This window comes from Drosophila yakuba, chromosome 2R, assembly GCF_016746365.2.
Source record: "Drosophila yakuba strain Tai18E2 chromosome 2R, Prin_Dyak_Tai18E2_2.1, whole genome shotgun sequence".
Lineage (NCBI taxonomy): Eukaryota > Metazoa > Arthropoda > Insecta > Diptera > Drosophilidae > Drosophila > Drosophila yakuba.
Genome location: NC_052528.2, coordinates 19,606,481 through 19,626,301, shown reverse-complemented (window position 1 = coordinate 19,626,301; position 19,821 = coordinate 19,606,481). Strand labels below are relative to the sequence as shown.

Sequence of the window (19,821 nt, the reverse complement as noted above, 5' to 3'; positions counted from 1 at the left end):
ATCAAAATGATTATAGATTATTTAGTACATTTTGTGTGGTTATTTCTAGTACCTTTCCGTCGCACCTAAGTATTTCTGCACGCTGCAATCACGGTCACTCTGCGTTCAATTTTCACGGCAAGCAGTTTGTTCGTGCGCGTCGTTGCTGCAATCAATTAATTGAAAACAAGATCGGGGTAAATAACTTTGGTAAATGATCAAAGCGTGCACCGCCGCACAGCCAATACGAATCGGTTTCCGTGCGCCAATTGCAAAGTGCTCAGGTCAAATCCACAGAAGTTCTTGCGTGCGAGCGACAGAGATAGCGTGTGTGAACATAAAATCACGGCAATAACAAAAAACGTAAAAAAAAAAACAACATACATATGCTTGTGGTAACGATTAAAACGGCAGCGAGCCTTTGTTTAACGCGCCTGATAAGTGAACAAATCGCGGTTTTAGAACAAAACTGAGAGAGGCAGCAAACAAAGTAGCAACAAATAAGCCCTCCGCCCCCTCTCTACGCCATCAAAAATCACGCATTACGTTCACTGTTGTTGTTCTTGTCAATGAGTGCGCGGGTGTGCGTGCACGTGTGTGTGTGTGAGCTTGCCGCCACCGCAATTGAGGAAAAATACACCAATACATGAGCGGCAAATAAAAATAAGCTGTGCCTGTGTGCGTGCGCGCAGTGACGTCGCCGTTTAGAATCGAACGTGTTAAAGTGACGAATAAACAACAAGCGGGATTCGGATTTGGATTTGGACTCGGAATAGGAATCAGAATCGGGAATCATCATCATCATCATCAACAACATCAACATCATCGACGCAAGAGATAGACAAACAAAACAGACAGCCAAACATTTGTACATTTCCTTCGCACATCGGCGCAAATGTGTGTATATGCGACGTACGTAATAGTTTGCCGCCGCAGACATTAGGGCTCTGTTCTGTCTCTCTCGCTTGCTCTACCCCTCTCTCTGTCGCCGTCACCATCTCGCTCACGCCCGCTTGTTTACACAAACGCCCACATCCCCCGCACACCGCCCACCAGCGTTCGCCGTCACTTTGAATAGGTGAGTAAATGCCGCATTCCGCCGCCTAATTAAGTTACCAATTGAGTTTCGCCGAATTGAACGTTCACTCTGTGGGTCTCTGTTATATGGTTATATAGTTATATAGTTATAATTGGTATAATTCTGTAATATGCCTTCTATAAGCTGCCTTTAATGGTTGCAATGCAACTTAAATAGGTTTATTACTTATATGTAGTAAGTTAAGCCATTAGCACATAATATACACACCATATAGTTATGTTCTTTATATATGTACATATGTATTATAATCTTCATCTTACCCATTCTACAAGTGATTGTCCATAATGAAATAGCACTCGGGCAGAGTCTAGTCCACTGTTTCCAGTATCCCTCCAGCTCCAGAAATAGTTTCCAGAAAACGTTGAGGTCACACAGTTTCGCCTGTATATCGTGTATCTGTAGTTCTATTCTGAACTCCCGAGGCACCCAGCGGGTTCTATGCAAAAGATGAATGATATACCGGCTCTCTGGTACCATGTTAGATGATAAATGGCGTGCTATATTAAATGATTTATTTCGCTGGAGCCCCCGAAGCCCGCGCTCGAGTTCATTGTGCCCCCCCGCGTGCTCCCTCGATCGCTAATCTGTGGTATCTCACATTCAGATTTGTGGCGCAGATTGGAGTCGGAGGTAAATGTTGAATATGTTGAATAGTAAATGGCTGGCAGCCCAGAACACGCGCCCAAAAAGCCACAGAGATCGCAACAAAAGAGCACTGACAATTTAAGACTGGAAAAGAAGAGGAAACGGGCAGCTAAATTCCATCAATCAATTTGAAAGCAAGAGAAACACTGTAAAATTGATCAAGAACACGTTGGGGAAACGGCGCAGTGATCTTTGTCCACTTCCAGTCCAAAGGGTTCAATTAGAGTTACATGGGCCTTAGATATATATTAGAAATACTTTTGCTCTGTTTCTATAGTTTTACGATTCTGCGAAAAAATAATATAATTTGTATCTGGCGGATATGCCCAACGTTTTAATTTCGTTATTATCCACTAGCTATTCTCATGCTGAGTCAACTGACATTTCCTCAATAACACAAACGGTTTGGAGATTGATTTTAATGGCATTCGCATTCGTGTACGTTGGTTTTTCGCTGGAACTAATCGTGGAATAATCATTTCCACTGCTTCTAATAACTTTTCAGCCAGCGTAAATTTCTAAAAAGAAAAACAACAATGTTTTACTCATTCTACTTTATTGTTTTAGCGCTGTGCCAGTTATTCTACGCCCAGTTGGTTGGCTATTGAATTCTTTTTTTTTTATATATGTATATAGATTCTGCTTTTTTCCGTTTTCTAATTAGTTATAATTACACTTAATGCAATTTAGTTATGAGGTTCTGTTTCTGTGCCCACATTCGTGAGCTTCTCAGATGGCTGTTCGTGCCGTTTCCATTTTTGCATTTATACATTTTAACATTGATGGGGGATTTTATGATTAGTGCAACTAGTTCGTGTTGTTGCATCTGACTGCTCTTTCTGTTACAAGGGCCGTCTAAAATCTGCTGGAGGAGCGGGGGTGATGGGGAGGCAGAGCGATTAGGTACACAAAAGCCCCATCGGACACCAGGCGTCGATGCAATTTGTATTTGTAAGATTTTACTTGGCCCGATAAGCGCGTCCAGGCAGCAGGAATTGGCCCAACTCTTTGGGTTTTGGGTTCCATGGCCCCTGGAACAGGGAAATATCGAGATTATTTGGTCATAAGGCGGTTCCCCTCGTTTTTGCACTAATGGTTCTTGAGATTGGTCTTTTCTACTTTGCATAATGTATTTAATAGAGAAACTTGAGGCTAGGCTAAACGTTCAGATATTTTAATAAATAAAAGCTAGCATGGTGCAAATATACTCTGAAATACATAGATAAAACCAAACCAATTGTTGAAATATTCTAAGAATCTGGCAGCTTGTGCGAAACTTCCCTGAAGATTTATTGCATTGCAGCGCTTTTTTACAGCTCACAACTAGCAAGTAGCTTAGATTCAGTACCTGAGCATAATATATTATTATGAAAGCGCCTGGGCAAAGCGAGGTGTGAATTCTAGCTAAATTCAGTATCACCTTCGCATCATATGAGCATATGCATATGAGCTGTGCAATTTCTGCCGGAGATTACATCAGGTGGTCTCATAAATAAATGCATTTAATGCTCCGCTGGGTCGCACGTACTGGATGGAGTTCCTGGATTGGCATTGGCTTTGGCTTTGGCTCTGGATCTGCATGGGTTGGGTTGGGTCTGGATGGGCTGGCTGGTGTTTGGTAGTGATCGGCTGGCCCTGGGGAACTGGCCAAAGACTTGACCATGGCATGTCGCTTGTCTCACGAAAGCATCTCCCAATGATGAAGTCGAGTCGGTGGTGGTGGAAGCTATGGCCGAAGCCAAAGCTGCAGCTTTCCGTGCACCGGCTGGTGCACCAGCTCCTCATCATTAGCAATTTGAAATGCACTCGAAGTGTGGTGCAAGATCGGAGATGACGGGGCTGCAAGAGTGTATCCAATTATTTCAGCATTTTATGGCGTAAATTTCCTTAAACCCAAGCCATTTTTCAACTGAAACGAATCGCGGCCAGAGCACACCAAAAAAGAAACCCAGGCAGAATAACGTATTCCCCCCAGTCTCCCAGTCTCCTCACAAAAAGGAGAGGAGCCCAGCTCCACGGCAGCTACAAATCTTAAAAAGGCATCAAGATTATTGCGCAGAAAAATTCTTTTCTTCACACCTCGACCAGACAACCCAACGTCGTCTTCGTCGTCTTCACTCCTCAAAGGTCTGGCATGAAAAAAAAAAAAAAAAAAATAAGAAATAAACGAAACAAAAAATGAAAAATGAACAAAAAAAAAACTAAACAGAATAAGAAACTCAAAGAATTAAATGCGACTTCAAAGAAAGGTAAAACGGCAAGCGGAGCACTGACAAGAAATATGGTCAAAACGAAGCTACGAGGGCCAACACCACCAACAATGGACATCATGTGCAACAACAATAAAAACCAATTTAAGCCGACGTTCAAGCAGGCGGCTTAAAGTGTGTGGCAGGAGTGTGGGGCATGCACCATGGCGTACAGAGAGAAAAACACACCTATCAAGTTGGTAACTGATTTTTACTTAGTTCGATATGAAGATTGGTATAGAAGGAGCAATGGGAACTTTCTTAAAGCTTTAATAATCTTTATGCCAAAAAAAAATTAAATAGCAGGATAGCCCCTCTAAGTTCAATGTTCTCTTATCTATGAGTTATAAAGCAACAAGTAGTTAGAAAATTAGTAAATTAGATATGAAATTTGGCATGTGAAGTGCGATTGAAAACACAAATTATGATTTTAGTTGGAGAACGAATATATATTTCTATTAATAAAGACCTGAATTTATGCACTGCGCTGGCACTCGTGCACATTTTTCTCAGTGTACATATAGTGTGGCGTGCGGAGGATTCCTCGTGGGTCTACCTTCTTGTCGGCTTTCGTTTAACTGACGTCCCAAACACCACAGAAAGGGCTACAGCAACAACAGCAACGATGGCAACGCATACACACAATCAGTTTCAGAAATCAGATTCGGTTCGAAGTTGAATAGTTCTGCTGCTCGGAATTATGTGTACGTACGTATGTCTTGTGGCTACGTGCGGGGTTTGGGGGGGAGGGGTATCTTTGTCACTGCTCCGATCTATGCTGGCACTATCTGCTTGTCTGTGCGGTTGTGTGTGTGCAACATGCACAGCTGTAACTTTGAATTAGGGATATGTGCTCGGTTTCTGACTTGGATCACTTTCCAGAGAAGAAAATAGGAACATGCAGCAAACATGTCAAAGTCAATTTTGGAAAAAGGGTTTTTCGATCATATGCAAATGGAAATTAGTTTTGTTTCGAAGGGTTGCCATTGAAGAGATCCCAAAGATACGATCGTTATGGGGATATATCCATTTAAACAAGTTCACATCTTATCTATAGCATCATAGGCGATGTAAAAGAAGTAAAATTCTATAATTCATTTACTTCTTTCAAGGAAATCGTATTCTTTGTGTCACACTTATTCAGTTACCCCTCATTCATAGAAAACAAAACTGCACCCCTGAATAGTTTATTATTCTTCGCTACATTCAGATTTTGAAAAGGAACAATAATAGCCGGGATTAAAGGACATTCCCATAGAGTCAAGCTCATGGTCTATTATCCTATTATTATTTAGCCCAAGTACTTTTCACCTTTCCCACACACACGCACACAGATATCCTCCTAACTCTGAATTTCCAATTCCCAAAGTGGCAGAAACTCCAAAAGAGGGCAACACAATCCGCTCGAATGAATTGAGAGGAAAAACCCGAAGCGAATCCCAATCAAAAGACCCTTCTTTGCGAGAAACAGATGCTCCGTTCTAACACGCACACATTCGCATATACCCTACACATGTATAAATATATTTGTATATATATATGTATAAGTATCTTTGACCGATCATATCCAGTAACAATGCAAGTGAAATCCCAGAATCCCTTCCTCTTTCAGCCCGCTTCAGTAGTTCTTGCTCCGTCTTTGGAAAACGAGGCCCAATCCAGTTCTGTTCTGTTCCGTTCCGTTCTCAGTTTTTCTGCTCCGTAGCTCCCTGCAGATCTCGAGTTGATTTCGTTTTGGCTTTTTGGGTTCCTGGAGTTTTTCAGAATTTCGTGCCTGTGCCTGGGCCGCTTTTGTTGTTGTTGCTGTTGTTATTGCCTTTTGTGTTTTTATTTTTTCTTCACACCTTCGAGAAGGCAGCCCAAACTGAAATTTCAACGTTGACTGCAAATCCAATTCAATTCCCAATGGCGGCCCCACTGCAGGAGAGTGTGCAAGCGAGATGGCCGAAGGCGGCAGGCCACAGCCAGAGCGAGAGGGGTGATACGTGGTTGGGGGGGGGTGTGGGGTATATTCTTCCCACAGCCGGTTTTTGGTGTTGGTGTCGCGCTTGGTTTTCTCACTTGGCCCGATCCAAAGCCGCTGGCCTTTTGTATTTCGTGGGCCGCGTTCTGGGACCACAACGACTGACAGCTCCAAAGCTCTGCGTTTTTTTTTCATTATTTTGTTTTTTAAATCTCATACCAGGTACTTGAAGAGCACGAGCGTATCCGATATCTTTATCTTAATATTATTTATATAGAAGTAAGCTATAAGCTAGCTGAGCTACTGAGCACATAAACATCAAGCTTAGGATCTTAAAGTATCTGTGAGTAAGTTACGTACAGGTCATCAGAAAGTCGATTTCATGTGCCATGCCAAGATTCGTTATGTGCAAGACTTCTTAAGCAGGATCGTTTTTTACTTTTTTCCCTCTCTGCGTTAAGATCCCTTGACAGTCGGCTCAATGTGAGCATTTTTCTTTCTTTCTCGCCCGCTTTATTTTCCACTTCTTTTTTTTTTGTTTTGCTTTATTTTGCATCTTGAATGGAATACAATTTGACATGCTTGGGATTTTCATGAGAGCACAAAAAATCGGAAATTATTGCCGCCGCAGATTAATTTTGAACGCGCTGCTTGAGCCTCTCCTCCTGCGGCTTTTCTGCTTTTATCTGATGCACAGATACATATATAGATACAGATACGGATACTCGAATATACGAGCAGCTTAAGTCGCGGGGATTACAAGTCGTCGTTTTGGTTCAAGGTGAGAGATCCAGCTTTTGGACGTCAGTCTTTCCAACGCCACACCACCAACTGGCGATATCAACGCGTACTTCGCTAGTCGGACGAGGCCTTTCGAGTTTGACAAACACCGTAAAGCGTAAAAAAGCACGGTATCAGGGGCGATTTGTTTATCATCTGGCTGATAAGCGCGCATTTCGGAAGCCTGACTGTTTGTGTGAAAACAGTGCAAGTCTGTCACTCGTTCTCAGGTGATATCATCACCACCGAACACTTTGTTAGGGCTTTTCTGGGAAATCTGCTGGTGCAGGATAAGATTAGCGCCAACCAAAAAGGGGCAAAGTAGCGGAAAAATCATTAAAAACAACTCTATTTTTTACATACTTATGATTTTATATTATAAATGTACAGTGCAATAACCAATATGGATACAACTTAATATAAAAGATTAGTGCCTTTTGCAAACGAAAATTTTGTATTATAATATTTTAGGACCAAATATGTATATATCAATAGCCTGTAGTTTAGGATCCTCACCGAACGCGAAGAGTTCTCCGTTGCTGGTGCTGCGCCTTCTTCTGTTTCCTCCGAAAAGCAGCACCAAGCTTCACATCCTCCCAAATGTCATTAAGTCTATAAAGCTTTCCATTTATATCGGCGCACTCAAAGTACGTGATCGAACGCGGCCTAAGAAAGGTATTAGAGTTGCAATTAGGACATGAACGATACACTTCATGTCGAGTGATTCTAGGTTTCGATACCTTTCTGGAACTCGGCTTCTCCTGATTCTTAATCTGATTCTGATTTCTTAAACTGGCTTCCAAGGCCTCCTTCTTGAGTTTGGCTGCTTGAATCCGGGCACTTCGTCGTAATACGATGGGTGGTTCTTGGACCCGTTCTGGCTTATCTAATTTCTTCCAATCCACTACCATTCCAGAATTGGGTTTCTCCTGATCCTTCTGCAAGTTCCTTTCCAATGACTGCTCCTTCCTAAGTTTTGCTGCCTGAATCCGTGCACTTCGTCGTAATAATACTACGGGTTGCTCATCTAATTTTTTCCAGTCCACTACCGATGAACCAGTACTGCAGTTCTTCGATTCCTTTGGGGATCGTCTTGGTCCAGCTACACCCAAACTACGGCGACTACTTAGAAGCTGCTGCTTTTGCTGTTGCTTCCGAAAAGTAGCACCCAGCTCCATGTCCTCCAAGTAATCCACTTTACTCTTAGGACTTACTTTCTTTGACATCGTTTTGTCATTTTTCTTTGCATAGTCAGGATTAATAAGGTTAGAGTTCGCATTCTTTTTGGGCCTTCCTCGCGATCGTCGAGGTTTCTTAGTTTCCATTTCATGCTCGGCTTCCTCGGACTTTATTCGATTTGTAATAGGCTCACATCGTTGAGGCTGCAAATCTTCGACAGAGTCATCAGCTATTTCTGTAGCATTCTTAGCTGGTTGTCTTCGTGATTTGCTCTGAAACCTATTTGGATTTACCAGGTTCGACAATTTGGCATCCTTTTGCGACTTCCTTGATTGAAGAGGCTTCGCAGTTGCCGTATTAAGACGTTTAATTGGTTTAGGCTGCTGTTTTTTGAATGCTTCACCAACTTCAACGTCCTCGAAAAGATTGTATAGTCTATAAAGCTTGCCATTTATATCAGCGCAATTCAAGAACTCATCAGGATTCCATTTATCGCATTTAAAAGGGCGACTGGACGGCCTTGCGTATCTATTAGATATTGACTGTGAATCGTTATATTCCGATTGATTCATTTGTATTTCTTGTTGGTTCCTTTGGCTTCTTGGTAGAACTCGATTGGTAGAAAGCTCTTCATAAGTTTTGGGACCACACCAATTGGTTGGTTTTACTGTAGGCTTACTGAGCTTCTCTGAAGTGAATTCTACTGCTTCCACATTGGTAGCCAAACTTTTTGGTACAAATTTATTGCTTTGTAGGTTGTTGTATATTGTATGCATTTCGTTTGTTGTATCAACTGACTAATGTATATTTTCATACAAACCCTATCCTAGTATTGTTTGTGAAACCGATTTCAATAGCTACTGAGTTTTATCCAATTTATTATTATTATGCATAAGCCTTTAAGCTGGAATATTTTGCGTGCCGCCTCTTGAAAATAATTAGAGAAGATCTTTTCATGACCAGCTGAGCTTAGAGGAGCACCCACATTCACCTGACTGCTGGCCACCACACCCAAAATATGGTAGATATGGTTAGGATGGGATATTTGGCATATGATATCACACGCCTCGCTCTTATCAAAGAACACGAACAAAACGACAAAGGCGCAACAACAACAACACAAGCATTTGTTGCGCTTTATTTATTCTTTATTTATGTGCCTTAGACCAATCAAGCAAAACGGTTTATCATTGAAGCGATAAAAAATACGTTAATTTATTATGCACACACACTGAGAAAAGCACTGACATGTCTGTATACATATATAAAGAAACGGTTCGGAGCCGAAGAAAATAATAATAATAACAATAAATGTTTACTAATTGCGCGAAATTGAACTTGAAAATGTGAAATGAGTAAATACGCAAGTCAACAAACTTATGGAGTGAGTTCTTTGTCTGTTTGCCCAGTAAAACGCTATTTGGCTTAAAGACTATAGTTGGTATCTGAAGAAATATTGAAGAAATTAAAAGGTATTTTATTAAAAATTATTAGTTGAAATATTAAATGTTGCAATATTAAATGTTGTTCCAGAGCAACAGAATGCGAAACATTAACTTTCTCATTTATAGGAAATGCTTCAATTTTATTTTAATTATTTCACTGAAGTGATTTTCCGCAAGAACGAAAGTTCAAGTGACTACTGATTTGCGGTCGAGTTAACTCGGAAACTCGTCTCATTTTGGTCGGATTAACAGCAGAAAAGTTGGCCGGCCTGCAAAATGAACAAAGCGCGCAATTATAAACTCTATTTTTTAGTTATTTAATTAGCGGACCCAGGCTGAAGCGGAGGGGTTGAAATAATACGAACGACGTCTCTCGTATCTAGAGTGGAAAGTTAATGGCTACAAAATTAAATTTATTTTTGAAAAAATGGGGGGAAAAAAAAGCAGAAGAGAGGCAAAAACAACAACAACAGCAGCAATAACAACAAGAACAAGAGCAACGGACCTGGGCTGCCAGACAGCCTGGCAATTTTGTTTCTTATTGGATTTTTGAACGAGCTTGCGAGCGTGCTTGTGTGTGTGTGTGTCTGCGTTAGCGTAAGTGTGCGAAATTTATGTTGCTATTTGCGTCGCGTTGGCTGCGCTGCCCACTGTGCTGCCTCTTATCATGGGTTCTGCCCGTTGCTGTTATTGTTGGTGTTGTTGTTGTTCTTGTTTCTAGTTGGCTGCTGGCACGTTACCTAATTAGTTGCCGCAGACAGCGCGACGTTTTTACCTTTTAGCGGTACACGTACAAACACATTTACGTTTACGTATTTAAAGTGGTGTGCGGCCGCTTTGACGTAACACATTACGACAATCGGGCAGAGACGTCGACATCGACTGCAAGCGATTTCCGTTCTCTGCCCACGCATATTGCACACATCACCACAGCGAAGGCAGCGACGCAGCAGCGCAGTAAGCAGAGGCAGCGGCAGCGACGATAGAGAAAACTTAGCAGAAAGATACAAATACAAACAACCGCAAATAAACACGCGACAAAGCGCAGCTTCAACGTTTTGTCTTCCTCTTGTTTCTGCATTCGGCTTTGTCTTGCCAGCGGGCACAGTGGGGCAAAATAAACAAGTATTTTTTAAACTTATAAAGTTACGGAAGTTTAACTTATGACCATTTAGGAAGGGTAATTTAAATGAGGTTAAGTTTGGACAAACTAGGAACAAAGTATTGTGTTAAATTAAAAGTAATTTGAATAAATTAATATTTTACTAGTTTATTTGTGTCTTATACTTGCCATCTGCCATATTTGCTCAATAACAAAGTAGCTTGCACCACTGTGCCGTGGGTTTTGGCAGCATCGCATCGCTTGAGTTGCAGCTGCTCGGCGACCCCACCTCACCCCACCCCACCCACTACTTGCCACACCGCCACCGCCACTGCCACAACCGCCCCCACTCCCATTTTTCACCTCAATTTTCCGACCGCCCACTGGCAGCGTTTTGGTTTATTCTCCTTTTGACTCTGTTATTTTCTTTTCTTTTTTTGGCCTGGCTTTTTTATACACACGCCAACGACAGCGAGAAGAAAAAACACTTGAACAAATGCTGCAGTCAGCTTATTCACAATGATATTGTGTATGGTATATTTTTATTCGTTTGGCAAAAGTAATAAACATCAGATAGAAAAACAAAATACACGGCAGACAAAATCATTTGGGCGAACCAAAACGCTTTCGCAAAGAAAAATAAGAAAAAAAAAAATTAAAATAAAAACAGAAAACCGAATGCCGAAAACAAATCATGACAAAAAGCTGTGGGCGACAACAACAAGTCGAGTGAAAAAAGCGAAGACAAAATTACCAATTTAAATGCTAAAATCCGAATCGACGGCTGAGCCAAAAGCCACTAAAAACTAAGTCAAATAAAAATGCAGCCCAGGCATTTAGTGAAGTAAAATGCTAATAAAGAAGTAGATACTGTGTGTAGTTTGGTATATGTATGCCCGACTGCACAGATACGATAATTATATAAACAACGAAAACTGATTGCCGATGTCGTTCCTAATGATCATCGCAAGATACACACGTTGATCATGACTGTGTATATGGGATATGTGTGGGATATGTACGGGATATATGTGGCACATGCGTGTAGCATAAACATATGTGTGGAACCATCCACACGGCGACCATTGTGTACATATATCAATGGGTGTATTATCATATCATCATCGCCAGCGGACAGGCGACAACGTGGACATTTTGTCGTTTTTATAAGAAGACAATACCCGGGGCCGAATTCGAACGTTATCTAATAAATTGTGAGGGAGTTGACAGCGGACGACTGACAAAAAAAAAAAAAAAAGCAGAAAACGGAAAACATAAAGCTGAAAACCGACTGAACACTAAGAAATTAAACAAAAAACGGTGTAGGAAATCTGCATTTGGTCGTAAATATTGTTGTTGTCTGTAAGCTGTCCGAAAATGAGTTCAGAGTGAAAGCCCCCTTCCCCAACAAAGATTGTGTGGGTTTTTCCCTCAAATCCCCCGACTTTAACCTTTTTCGGTGTAAACAGAACTCTTTGGCTTATCAATATGCGAATTAGCCGCTGATTATGCATGCAAATCGATTCAAAATGGTGGCACATCGGTGGGCAGAGGAAATTAGCGCTCTCTGCTGATTGGTGTGTGAAAATTGATCCACCAGATCGCCAGATCGGCAGATAGCCCCCAAGATAGTGATTTAATGGCCCGCATCATGCTTAGGATGTTCGTGCCAGGCCTTCATCAAAGTGCTGATCGATAGGTGCGAAATTTGACTTATTGTTCGGATGATGATCGATAGCCTTAAGCCCGCTTGAAGTGCCAGATTTGGGAGCTTACTTTGAATACATTTTAGCCCAAGAAGCGTAGTTAATACCAAACGATGATCTTTTGGCATCTTTGGAACCTACATGTAATCTTTTATGGCAAATGAAGTGTTAGACTTCGCGAGAAGTATGAAGTCATAGTTGAGGGCGATGTGAAGTGTGCAATATATTAATAGTTCCTAGCTCTGTAATCAGTTTTACCCTTGGAACCTATGCCAGCTTACGTGTATGTACACATCTAATAAGGCCAATTTACTGAATCCCAAGGTAAACCCTTTGATTAGCTCCAGTTTTTACCACCTCAAATAAAACCATTTCTCTGGGCCAAGCACTTGCAGCCCCACCAAGAAGTGTGTATTTGCCCGGAGCGATCTGTACAAATATCAACAAATATAAACATTTTCCTCTGTAGATACCGCGATCAAAGACAGTGCAAACCTATTGATTAGATAATTGCAGAGGGCTCTAAAAAAATAAAAAATAAAAATTGAGGCACTAAATGTAGAGCGGGAAACGTGCGACAATCTTTGGAGATACAGATAGGGAGATAGGAGGAACTCCTCCACGGAATCGGGGCCAAGTCTTCGGCAGAACTACTAATCAAAGCCTCTTCACTTCGGACACTTGAGGTTTTCCCCGGCCAACTAGTATGTTAGTATGTAGCTATATATGTACATACTCATACATATATATATATAACTATATATAGGCATGGAGCTGTGAGAAATGTGGAGAAAACTCTTTGAAGAAAATCTTGAGACCAAAGTAAGCGGTTGTTTCTGCTCGTTTTGTTTGATTTTTTTGTTGCCTCCGTTTGTGTGTTACTAAATTTGGTTGTCTGGGCATTTCCACTACAGAGTGTCTGAATGTATCTGTATCTGTATCTTTAGTTTTTGCTGTATCTGTAGCTGTGTTTGCACCAGACCATTTTTAGTAGCCTGTCTATATATGTAGCATACTATATGGTATGGCATTGTATGCCAGCTCTGCTCAACTGCGGTAATTGCCGACTATTTTCTTTAATTCGTTTCCAGCTGTCCTTTTCTGTGGGTGGTGTGTGCTGTATGGTGTATGGTGTATGGTGTGTGTGTGTGTCTTTATGGCTTAGCTTGGTGGGAAAGTGCCTCCTCCAGCATCGTTTCTGCTCCAGCATCCGGGGCACCAGAAAGGTGATAGCAGCGACCACAAACTGCGCAGCATCCGTACTTTATCTCTCCGCCGTACTGTCACCGAAATTGGCGAGCTTTGGTCCCATCGCAACGCCCTCCACATTTATATTCGAAATAAAAGCAGCGCACGCTGCACAATTCTGGAGCAAGATGAAGACATTACGTCTGATTTTTTAAATTCTGCATTCCGAATGGGGGACCTCCAGGGGCCTCCGGGGGCCTCGTCTCGCAGTCACTCGTGGTCGTCGCCACAGAAATTCTGACGATTATGATGATGATGATGGTGGCGATGGTGGCGATGATGTTTTGCTGTTTTTGCAACCGGCAGAGCGCTCGGTTTTGTTTTTGTTTTGTTTTCATTATAAAATCGTTGGCTCTGCGCGTTTTTTTTTCGCACAAAACATCCGGTCGTATTTTAATTTAATGAGTATAAATTCTCTGCTCGGCCAGAGACACTGGCACTTTCTGCACAATTATTATATATATATATTTTTTATTTATAAAAGGCATTGGGAAAGTATACACTCGGTAGGTTCTATGTTATGAAAAGCAGCGGTCATAAAATGGTTTAAATGGTTTCCTTTCATGTATTTTCTCTTTCCTTTACACGTAAGCATTTTTAAAACTATTTAAAAACGACTGTGCTTAAGTATTCTATTCGTATTATTAAATTTCCATTTAACATAGTTTTTACTTTACCTATAAACATGATACAAAATATCCTTGTAATGTCTATTGTGCATCTCAGATTTATTTAATATTTTTAGGGACAGTTAACTTTACTTAAACTTAATTAAAATAAATTAGTTCATATAAAAGTATAAACCAAAATCTAATCTTCTATTTCTTTTCCTCTTATTTCAAAGGCACTATGCACGGAGTACCAGAATGCTCGGCTGGCGAAAGGGGCTTTCCAACACTGGCCGAGGGCGAGTGACGTTCGCTGGAAATAACGGCGCTTTCTTACTGCCGCTTGAAAATCAACGAATTTAAAAAAAAGTCGCAAAATGCACGTTTCAGCCATAAAAGGCCGACAACCGAGGGAGTCAAATGGTGATAGCCCTGTGGTCGTTAGTAATCATCGAATCTGCAACATCAAAACGAGTGGCAATGGCAAGTTTTTAATGTCGTGGAGTCGACGTCGGCGACGCAGCAGCAACAAAAACAATAGAAGCAGCAGCAGCAACAACAATGCGGTAGCTGAAAGTCGCAGTATTGATAATTGCACTTATTCTACAACAAACGATTTCAATAAACTCAATAAATTGCTGCTAATTACGTACATGCTGCTGATAACAGCGGCCACAATTTGTCAAAGCGCCGCCCAGTCGCCGTCATCATTGAATGGAGTGGAGTCAGGAGGATCCCCCCTGAGTGCGCTGCTCAAATCTGGTGGCGCTTCCTACAATCAGCAGTTGCCGCAACAGCAACTCTTCGCCATGCTGTCCAGGAATGGCGGAGGTTCGTCGGGCCCACGTTCCACGAGTGCCGCCGGTAACAGAGGCTACACCAATGCCAGGCAACAATTCATGGCCCTCAGCGAGGATTACTCGGATGCGGATGTGGACGAGGAGGATATGGCTGCATTGCACTATCCGCTGGCTGCCTCACATCCACCAGCTGGCGGCTTGGGATCCTCCTCCGGCATTTCCATTCAATCCGGATCGCTTGAGACAAATGGCTTTGTGGCCGACGATGGTGGGCAGTATGAGCATGCCCAGAAAGCACTGGAGGCGGCTGCTGCGGCGGCCAAGGCCAGTAATAAGTACAACATCGACTGTCCCAAGGACTGCAAGTGCCTCAATGTCCTCTTCGACTGCGACAAACTGCATCTGGAACGGGTGCCCGTCTTGCCCAGCTACGTGCAAACTCTGTAAGTATACAAATAGAGGGGAAAATGTCAATAATGCTTATCAGACAGATCTAAAAAACTACTATTTGATGGAAATGAATATTGGCTAAGCTTCCCAGTCTTCCTTTCTTATGCAAAAACTTCCAATAGTGCTCCATTGTGCCAACATCAGAAAATTAGAGACTGTTTGGTGGAGTTTGGAACATTCGGCATTATTTAGATCCATAAATTCCTGGGGGATGAAATGGCGAGCCACCCCCATCAGATACTCTGCGAATATAAATTACAGAGTCGCACAACCCTCGACATCGACATTTGCCCTCAATTTTACCATTTTTTTTTTTTTGGGGGGGTTGAGATTTTATCGTTGCGCTTTTAATCAATTTAATGCATGGCAAAATTATGCAAACGTCGTTCGGTTATTATCAGTAACTTTGCATCGATAATTGTGACATAATTGAGGTGCATTGGGCAAGCCAAGGATTTTACAAATGGCACAAATTAATTTTTATCTTTTTCGCAGGCATCTGGCCAACAACAAACTGAACGACACAACCGTCCTGGAGATACGTAATCTGTCCAATTTGACAAAAGTGTAAGTGAAGCTAAAGCTTTTCAAGTAAATACTTTTAAATAACATTACATTTTCCATGCACTTTAGGTCATTGAAGCGGAATTTATTGGAGGTTATCCCGAAATTCATAGGCCTCAGTGGTCTAAAGCACTTGGTATTGGCCAACAATCATATTACCAGCATCTCCAGCGAGGCGCTGGCAGCTTTGCCATTGCTGAGAACGCTGGATCTGTCCAGGAATCAGTTGCACACCATCGAGCTCAACTCTTTTCCGAAGCCAAATAGTCTAGTTCACTTGTAAGTCCTTTGAATGTTCATTGATTTAGCCTATTTCTTACGTCTTTCACCTTTCACCCACAGAATACTCAGTTTTAACGAGATAACCAATGTGAATGAGCACTCGTTTGCGGCTCTAAACAACCTCACAGACCTGGAACTGAATAACAATCGCCTAAGCACTCTACCCATAAGGGTGTTCAAAAATCTGAACCGACTGAAGAAACTGTAAGTTATTAAAATATTGCGTTTCTAACATCTCTTACAATGTCTTCGCCTTACTGCAGAGCTCTCAACTTCAACCAACTGGAGATAAACTGGTCCACGTTCCGTGGGCTGGAATCGATGAAAAATCTCCAACTGAAGTCCAATAAAATCCGGGCGCTGCAGGACGGCGTCTTCTATGTGATGCATAACATCGAGACTATTGATCTGGCCATGAACCAGATCAGTTCACTTTCTCGCCAGGGCCTCTTCAATCTGACAAAGCTGCGACACCTCAACCTGTCGTATAATGCCATTTCGCGCATTGAGGTGGACACCTGGGAGTTCACTCAGTCGCTGGAAGTGCTGGATCTGTCGAACAATGCAATCAACGAGTTCAAGCCACAACATTTGGACTGCCTACATCGCCTGAAAACGCTCAACCTAGCCCACAACCGATTGCAGTATCTGCAGGAAAACACATTTGATTGTGTTAAGAATCTGGAAGAGTTGAACCTGCGGCGAAATCGCCTATCCTGGATCATTGAGGATCAGAGTGCAGCGGCTCCGTTTAAAGCGCTGCGGAAACTGCGACGCTTGGATTTGCATGGCAATAATCTAAAGCAGATCAGCAGTAAGGCGCTGAGTGGTCTCAACAACCTGGAGATACTCAATCTCGGTTCCAATGCCTTGGCCAGCATCCAGGTCAACGCCTTTGAGCACATGCTTCGCCTAAATAAATTGGTTTTTAAATCGCTTAACTTCATCTGCGACTGCGATTTGATTTGGTTCCAACAGTGGCTCAAGAATCGCTTTCCCCAGCAGGCAGAACACGCGGTGTGTGGCTATCCGGAGCATCTACTAGATCGACATCTGAAGTCACTGAGCAGTTCGGAGTTGGTGTGCGGTAAGTGTGATTCTTTCATTCAATGTATGGTTTACTAACTAGTTTCTTTCTTTTCTTAAGTGGACTCCCCAAAACCGCGAGTGGAACAGGAACCGGACGACATGCTGGCCGTGAATGGAGCAAACATCACTCTGGAATGCATTGCCAGTTCACCGACAGCCGCATCGCTGGCCGCCGCCGATGAGCTGAAGATCAAATGGCGCCACGACAATCAGCATGTCCAGGAGCGACCGGCGGTGCATGACGGTGCCAGCACGGAGACGCAGATCCGTCATGACCTGAGCACCAATCAGACCTCCATCTATGGCTATCTTAGGCTCACGAATGTGACCTACGAAAGCGCAGGACGCTATCAGTGCGTGATATCGAATGCCTTCGGCACTACTTATGCACAGAAGTTTAAGATATCTATAGGAAGTACGATCACACTTAGCTCTTGCCATCTATTTATATTAATAACCATCTTAACATCCCCAGTTCATCCCACCTTTTTGCAAGTGCCCTCGAATCTGACTTTGGACGCTGGCGAAATGGCTCGGTTGGTCTGCTCGGCCAGTGGTGATCCCACACCAGAGATAGCGCTACAAAAGTTCGGCGGTAGTGAGTTTCCAGCGGCCACCGAGCGTCGATTGCAAGTGATCCGCGAGGAAAACGCGTTTATAATAACCAACGCTAAGCCCAGCGACTCTGGAATTTACACATGCACAGCCTTAAGTGCTGCCGGCGAGATTAAGGTCAACGCAACGCTGGTCGTAAATGGTAGGTTCTTTTAAGCGTTTTATTTTGCTCGTCACTAATGTTTCTTCTTGTTCAATGCAGACAAACCGCAGCCAAGCATTCCCTTGGTGCACCAGGAGGTGGTTGTGGGGCGCACATGTGTGTTGCAGTGCCTTAGTGAAACGGCCAATGCTGATTTTGAGCTGGAACATCCGCACCGCGAGTGGTTTAAGGAGAACAAACCGATACACATCTCACCAACGGCTCCAGACGGAGATCGGTATTATTTTTCTAACAACAAGGAACTGCTTGTGATCCTAAATGCCCAATCCAACGACGCTGGGCACTTCCGCTGTGAGATAACTGACAACTCGCGAACGTTTACGCTGCAATCGGAACTCGTAGTGGTCAAGGAGAATCTAAACTGGGACGTCTTGCTGATGGGCATAATCATACTAACCGTCATATGTGTCGTGGTGGACTGCTGCATCATTTGGTGCACTCTGCGCTACCAGAAAAGAAAACTGCGCATGAGCTTGGCTGCCGAGAGACTGGCGGCGCGTACGCAGGCTAGTCTCCATTCTACTCTGGACAAGGATCAGACGCAACTGACCACGCTCAATCGTACACAGCTCAGACCACACCAGTCACAGCTGGTCCTAGATGGACTTCCCACGCAGCAGCAGACGCAGTTACGACCGCGCAGCCTTGCGGATTTAGGCTGTAGCAATGGCGAGGCGAACCACAGTCGCCTCATCGTGACTACAACGCCATCTTACGAACAGCGCTGCCTGGAGCAGGGACTGACCCTGAGCTATCTGCGTCAGACGGACTTGGAGGCCCAGCAGGATCATTTGTCCAGCAAGGACTCGGGCACGGGCTCGGATGCGGCGGTGAAACGCAGTCTGGAAGACTTTGTGGTGGCCATGCCCAGGCATAAGCACACCGACGACGAGGAGGAGGAGGAGGACGACAACGACTTGCAGTATGCGCCCACAAGAGCTCTTGGCATCTCCGAGTACGACGACATGGAGCTGTACGAACTGAATCATGCTGCAGCCGAGCAGCAGCATTTTCTGCAGAACAACAATCACAACTACGACGGTGGCGGGGGTGGCGATGCTGGTGGGGTCAACGAAATGGTGCCTAAGGTGCTGCCCCGCAAATGCAGCGCTGGTGCCAGCGGCAGCAACTACAACTCCATCCAAAAGTGCACTACAGTGGACATTTGAGCGGAAGCTTAACCAAATAAGCAGGATGAGTAGGATGATCAGGATCATATACCAAAAAAATGGAGGCTGCACCGTACGCCCACCGCAGCCCGCCCCCAAAACGAAAACAAAGACTGTTTAACTCGTAATTATAATTCGTAGATTCGTGGTCCAGACTTGTTGTCTGGCCACGACCATAGAGCAGGCGGCCTTATTGATGCCTTTGCTAAGGAAATAGGACAGCTAGAGAAACATACCAGTGTCTTCGTAATTTATGAAATGAATCGTTAGAATCGATTATGATTAACTTGTAATGCATAATATTTAATTATCGTATATGTATATTTATAATTTTCTTTCGCTTGTGATATTATTTATTATTTTGATTGCCCGAGTTTTAGACGTAATATAATCACCTCTGTATATATCACTTAGGGTTTAATTGTAGTTGGTATCGGTTTCGTACGTCGAAACACACTCGTTGATCAAATGATTGCCAGAAAATCGGCTATGACAGCTCCAAATGAGTGGGAGTGTACCTTAGAAGAATACTTTGCAGTTACTTTTTGATTTGATGAATTTTTTGTTTAAATTTGAAATTAGTTTGCCTTATGATTGGCCTTGACAAAACTTGAAAGGATACAAACTGAAACAAAGTCAAAATATTTAATAAATTGATGCATTATTCCAATACGTTATCGGAACTT

The 19,821-nt window shown here is 42.9% G+C and overlaps 2 protein-coding genes across 2 annotated transcripts; one reads left to right on the top strand and one right to left on the bottom strand.

The window, feature by feature from the left end:
* The first annotated feature begins 89 nt into the window (after positions 1-89).
* On the top strand, positions 90-19,807 carry LOC6531468 (leucine-rich repeats and immunoglobulin-like domains protein 3). The gene is made up of 9 exons (XM_002092231.3): positions 90-1,057; positions 14,240-15,246; positions 15,749-15,820; positions 15,887-16,096; positions 16,160-16,303; positions 16,363-17,186; positions 17,247-17,603; positions 17,664-17,945; positions 18,006-19,807. Exons 2-9 carry the CDS (start codon positions 14,381-14,383, stop codon positions 19,133-19,135), a joined length of 3,885 nt encoding a protein of 1,294 aa, XP_002092267.2. The 5' UTR covers positions 90-1,057; positions 14,240-14,380; the 3' UTR covers positions 19,136-19,807.
* Positions 7,147-8,737, bottom strand: LOC6531469. Its single transcript, XM_002092232.4, has 2 exons — positions 7,456-8,737; positions 7,147-7,381 (listed from the first exon to the last, which is right to left on the bottom strand). The coding sequence occupies exons 1-2, from the start codon at positions 8,668-8,670 to the stop codon at positions 7,358-7,360; spliced, it is 1,239 nt and encodes a 412-aa protein (XP_002092268.2). The 5' UTR covers positions 8,671-8,737; the 3' UTR covers positions 7,147-7,357.
* Positions 19,808-19,821: the final 14 nt, after the last annotated feature.

Excerpts from the sequence above, each read along its gene's own strand:
- LOC6531469 (XM_002092232.4), bottom strand. The coding sequence starts at position 8,670 with ATGCATACAATATACAACAACCTACAAAGCAATAAATTTGTACCAAAA. Across the intron at positions 7,382-7,455 it reads AGAAGCCGAGTTCCAGAAAG|GCCGCGTTCGATCACGTACT; the intron begins GTATCGAAACCT and ends TACCTTTCTTAG.
- LOC6531468 (XM_002092231.3), top strand. The coding sequence starts at position 14,381 with ATGCACGTTTCAGCCATAAAAGGCCGACAACCGAGGGAGTCAAATGGT. Across the intron at positions 16,304-16,362 it reads CTGAACCGACTGAAGAAACT|AGCTCTCAACTTCAACCAAC; the intron begins GTAAGTTATTAA and ends GCCTTACTGCAG. Across the intron at positions 17,604-17,663 it reads GTTTAAGATATCTATAGGAA|TTCATCCCACCTTTTTGCAA; the intron begins GTACGATCACAC and ends TAACATCCCCAG.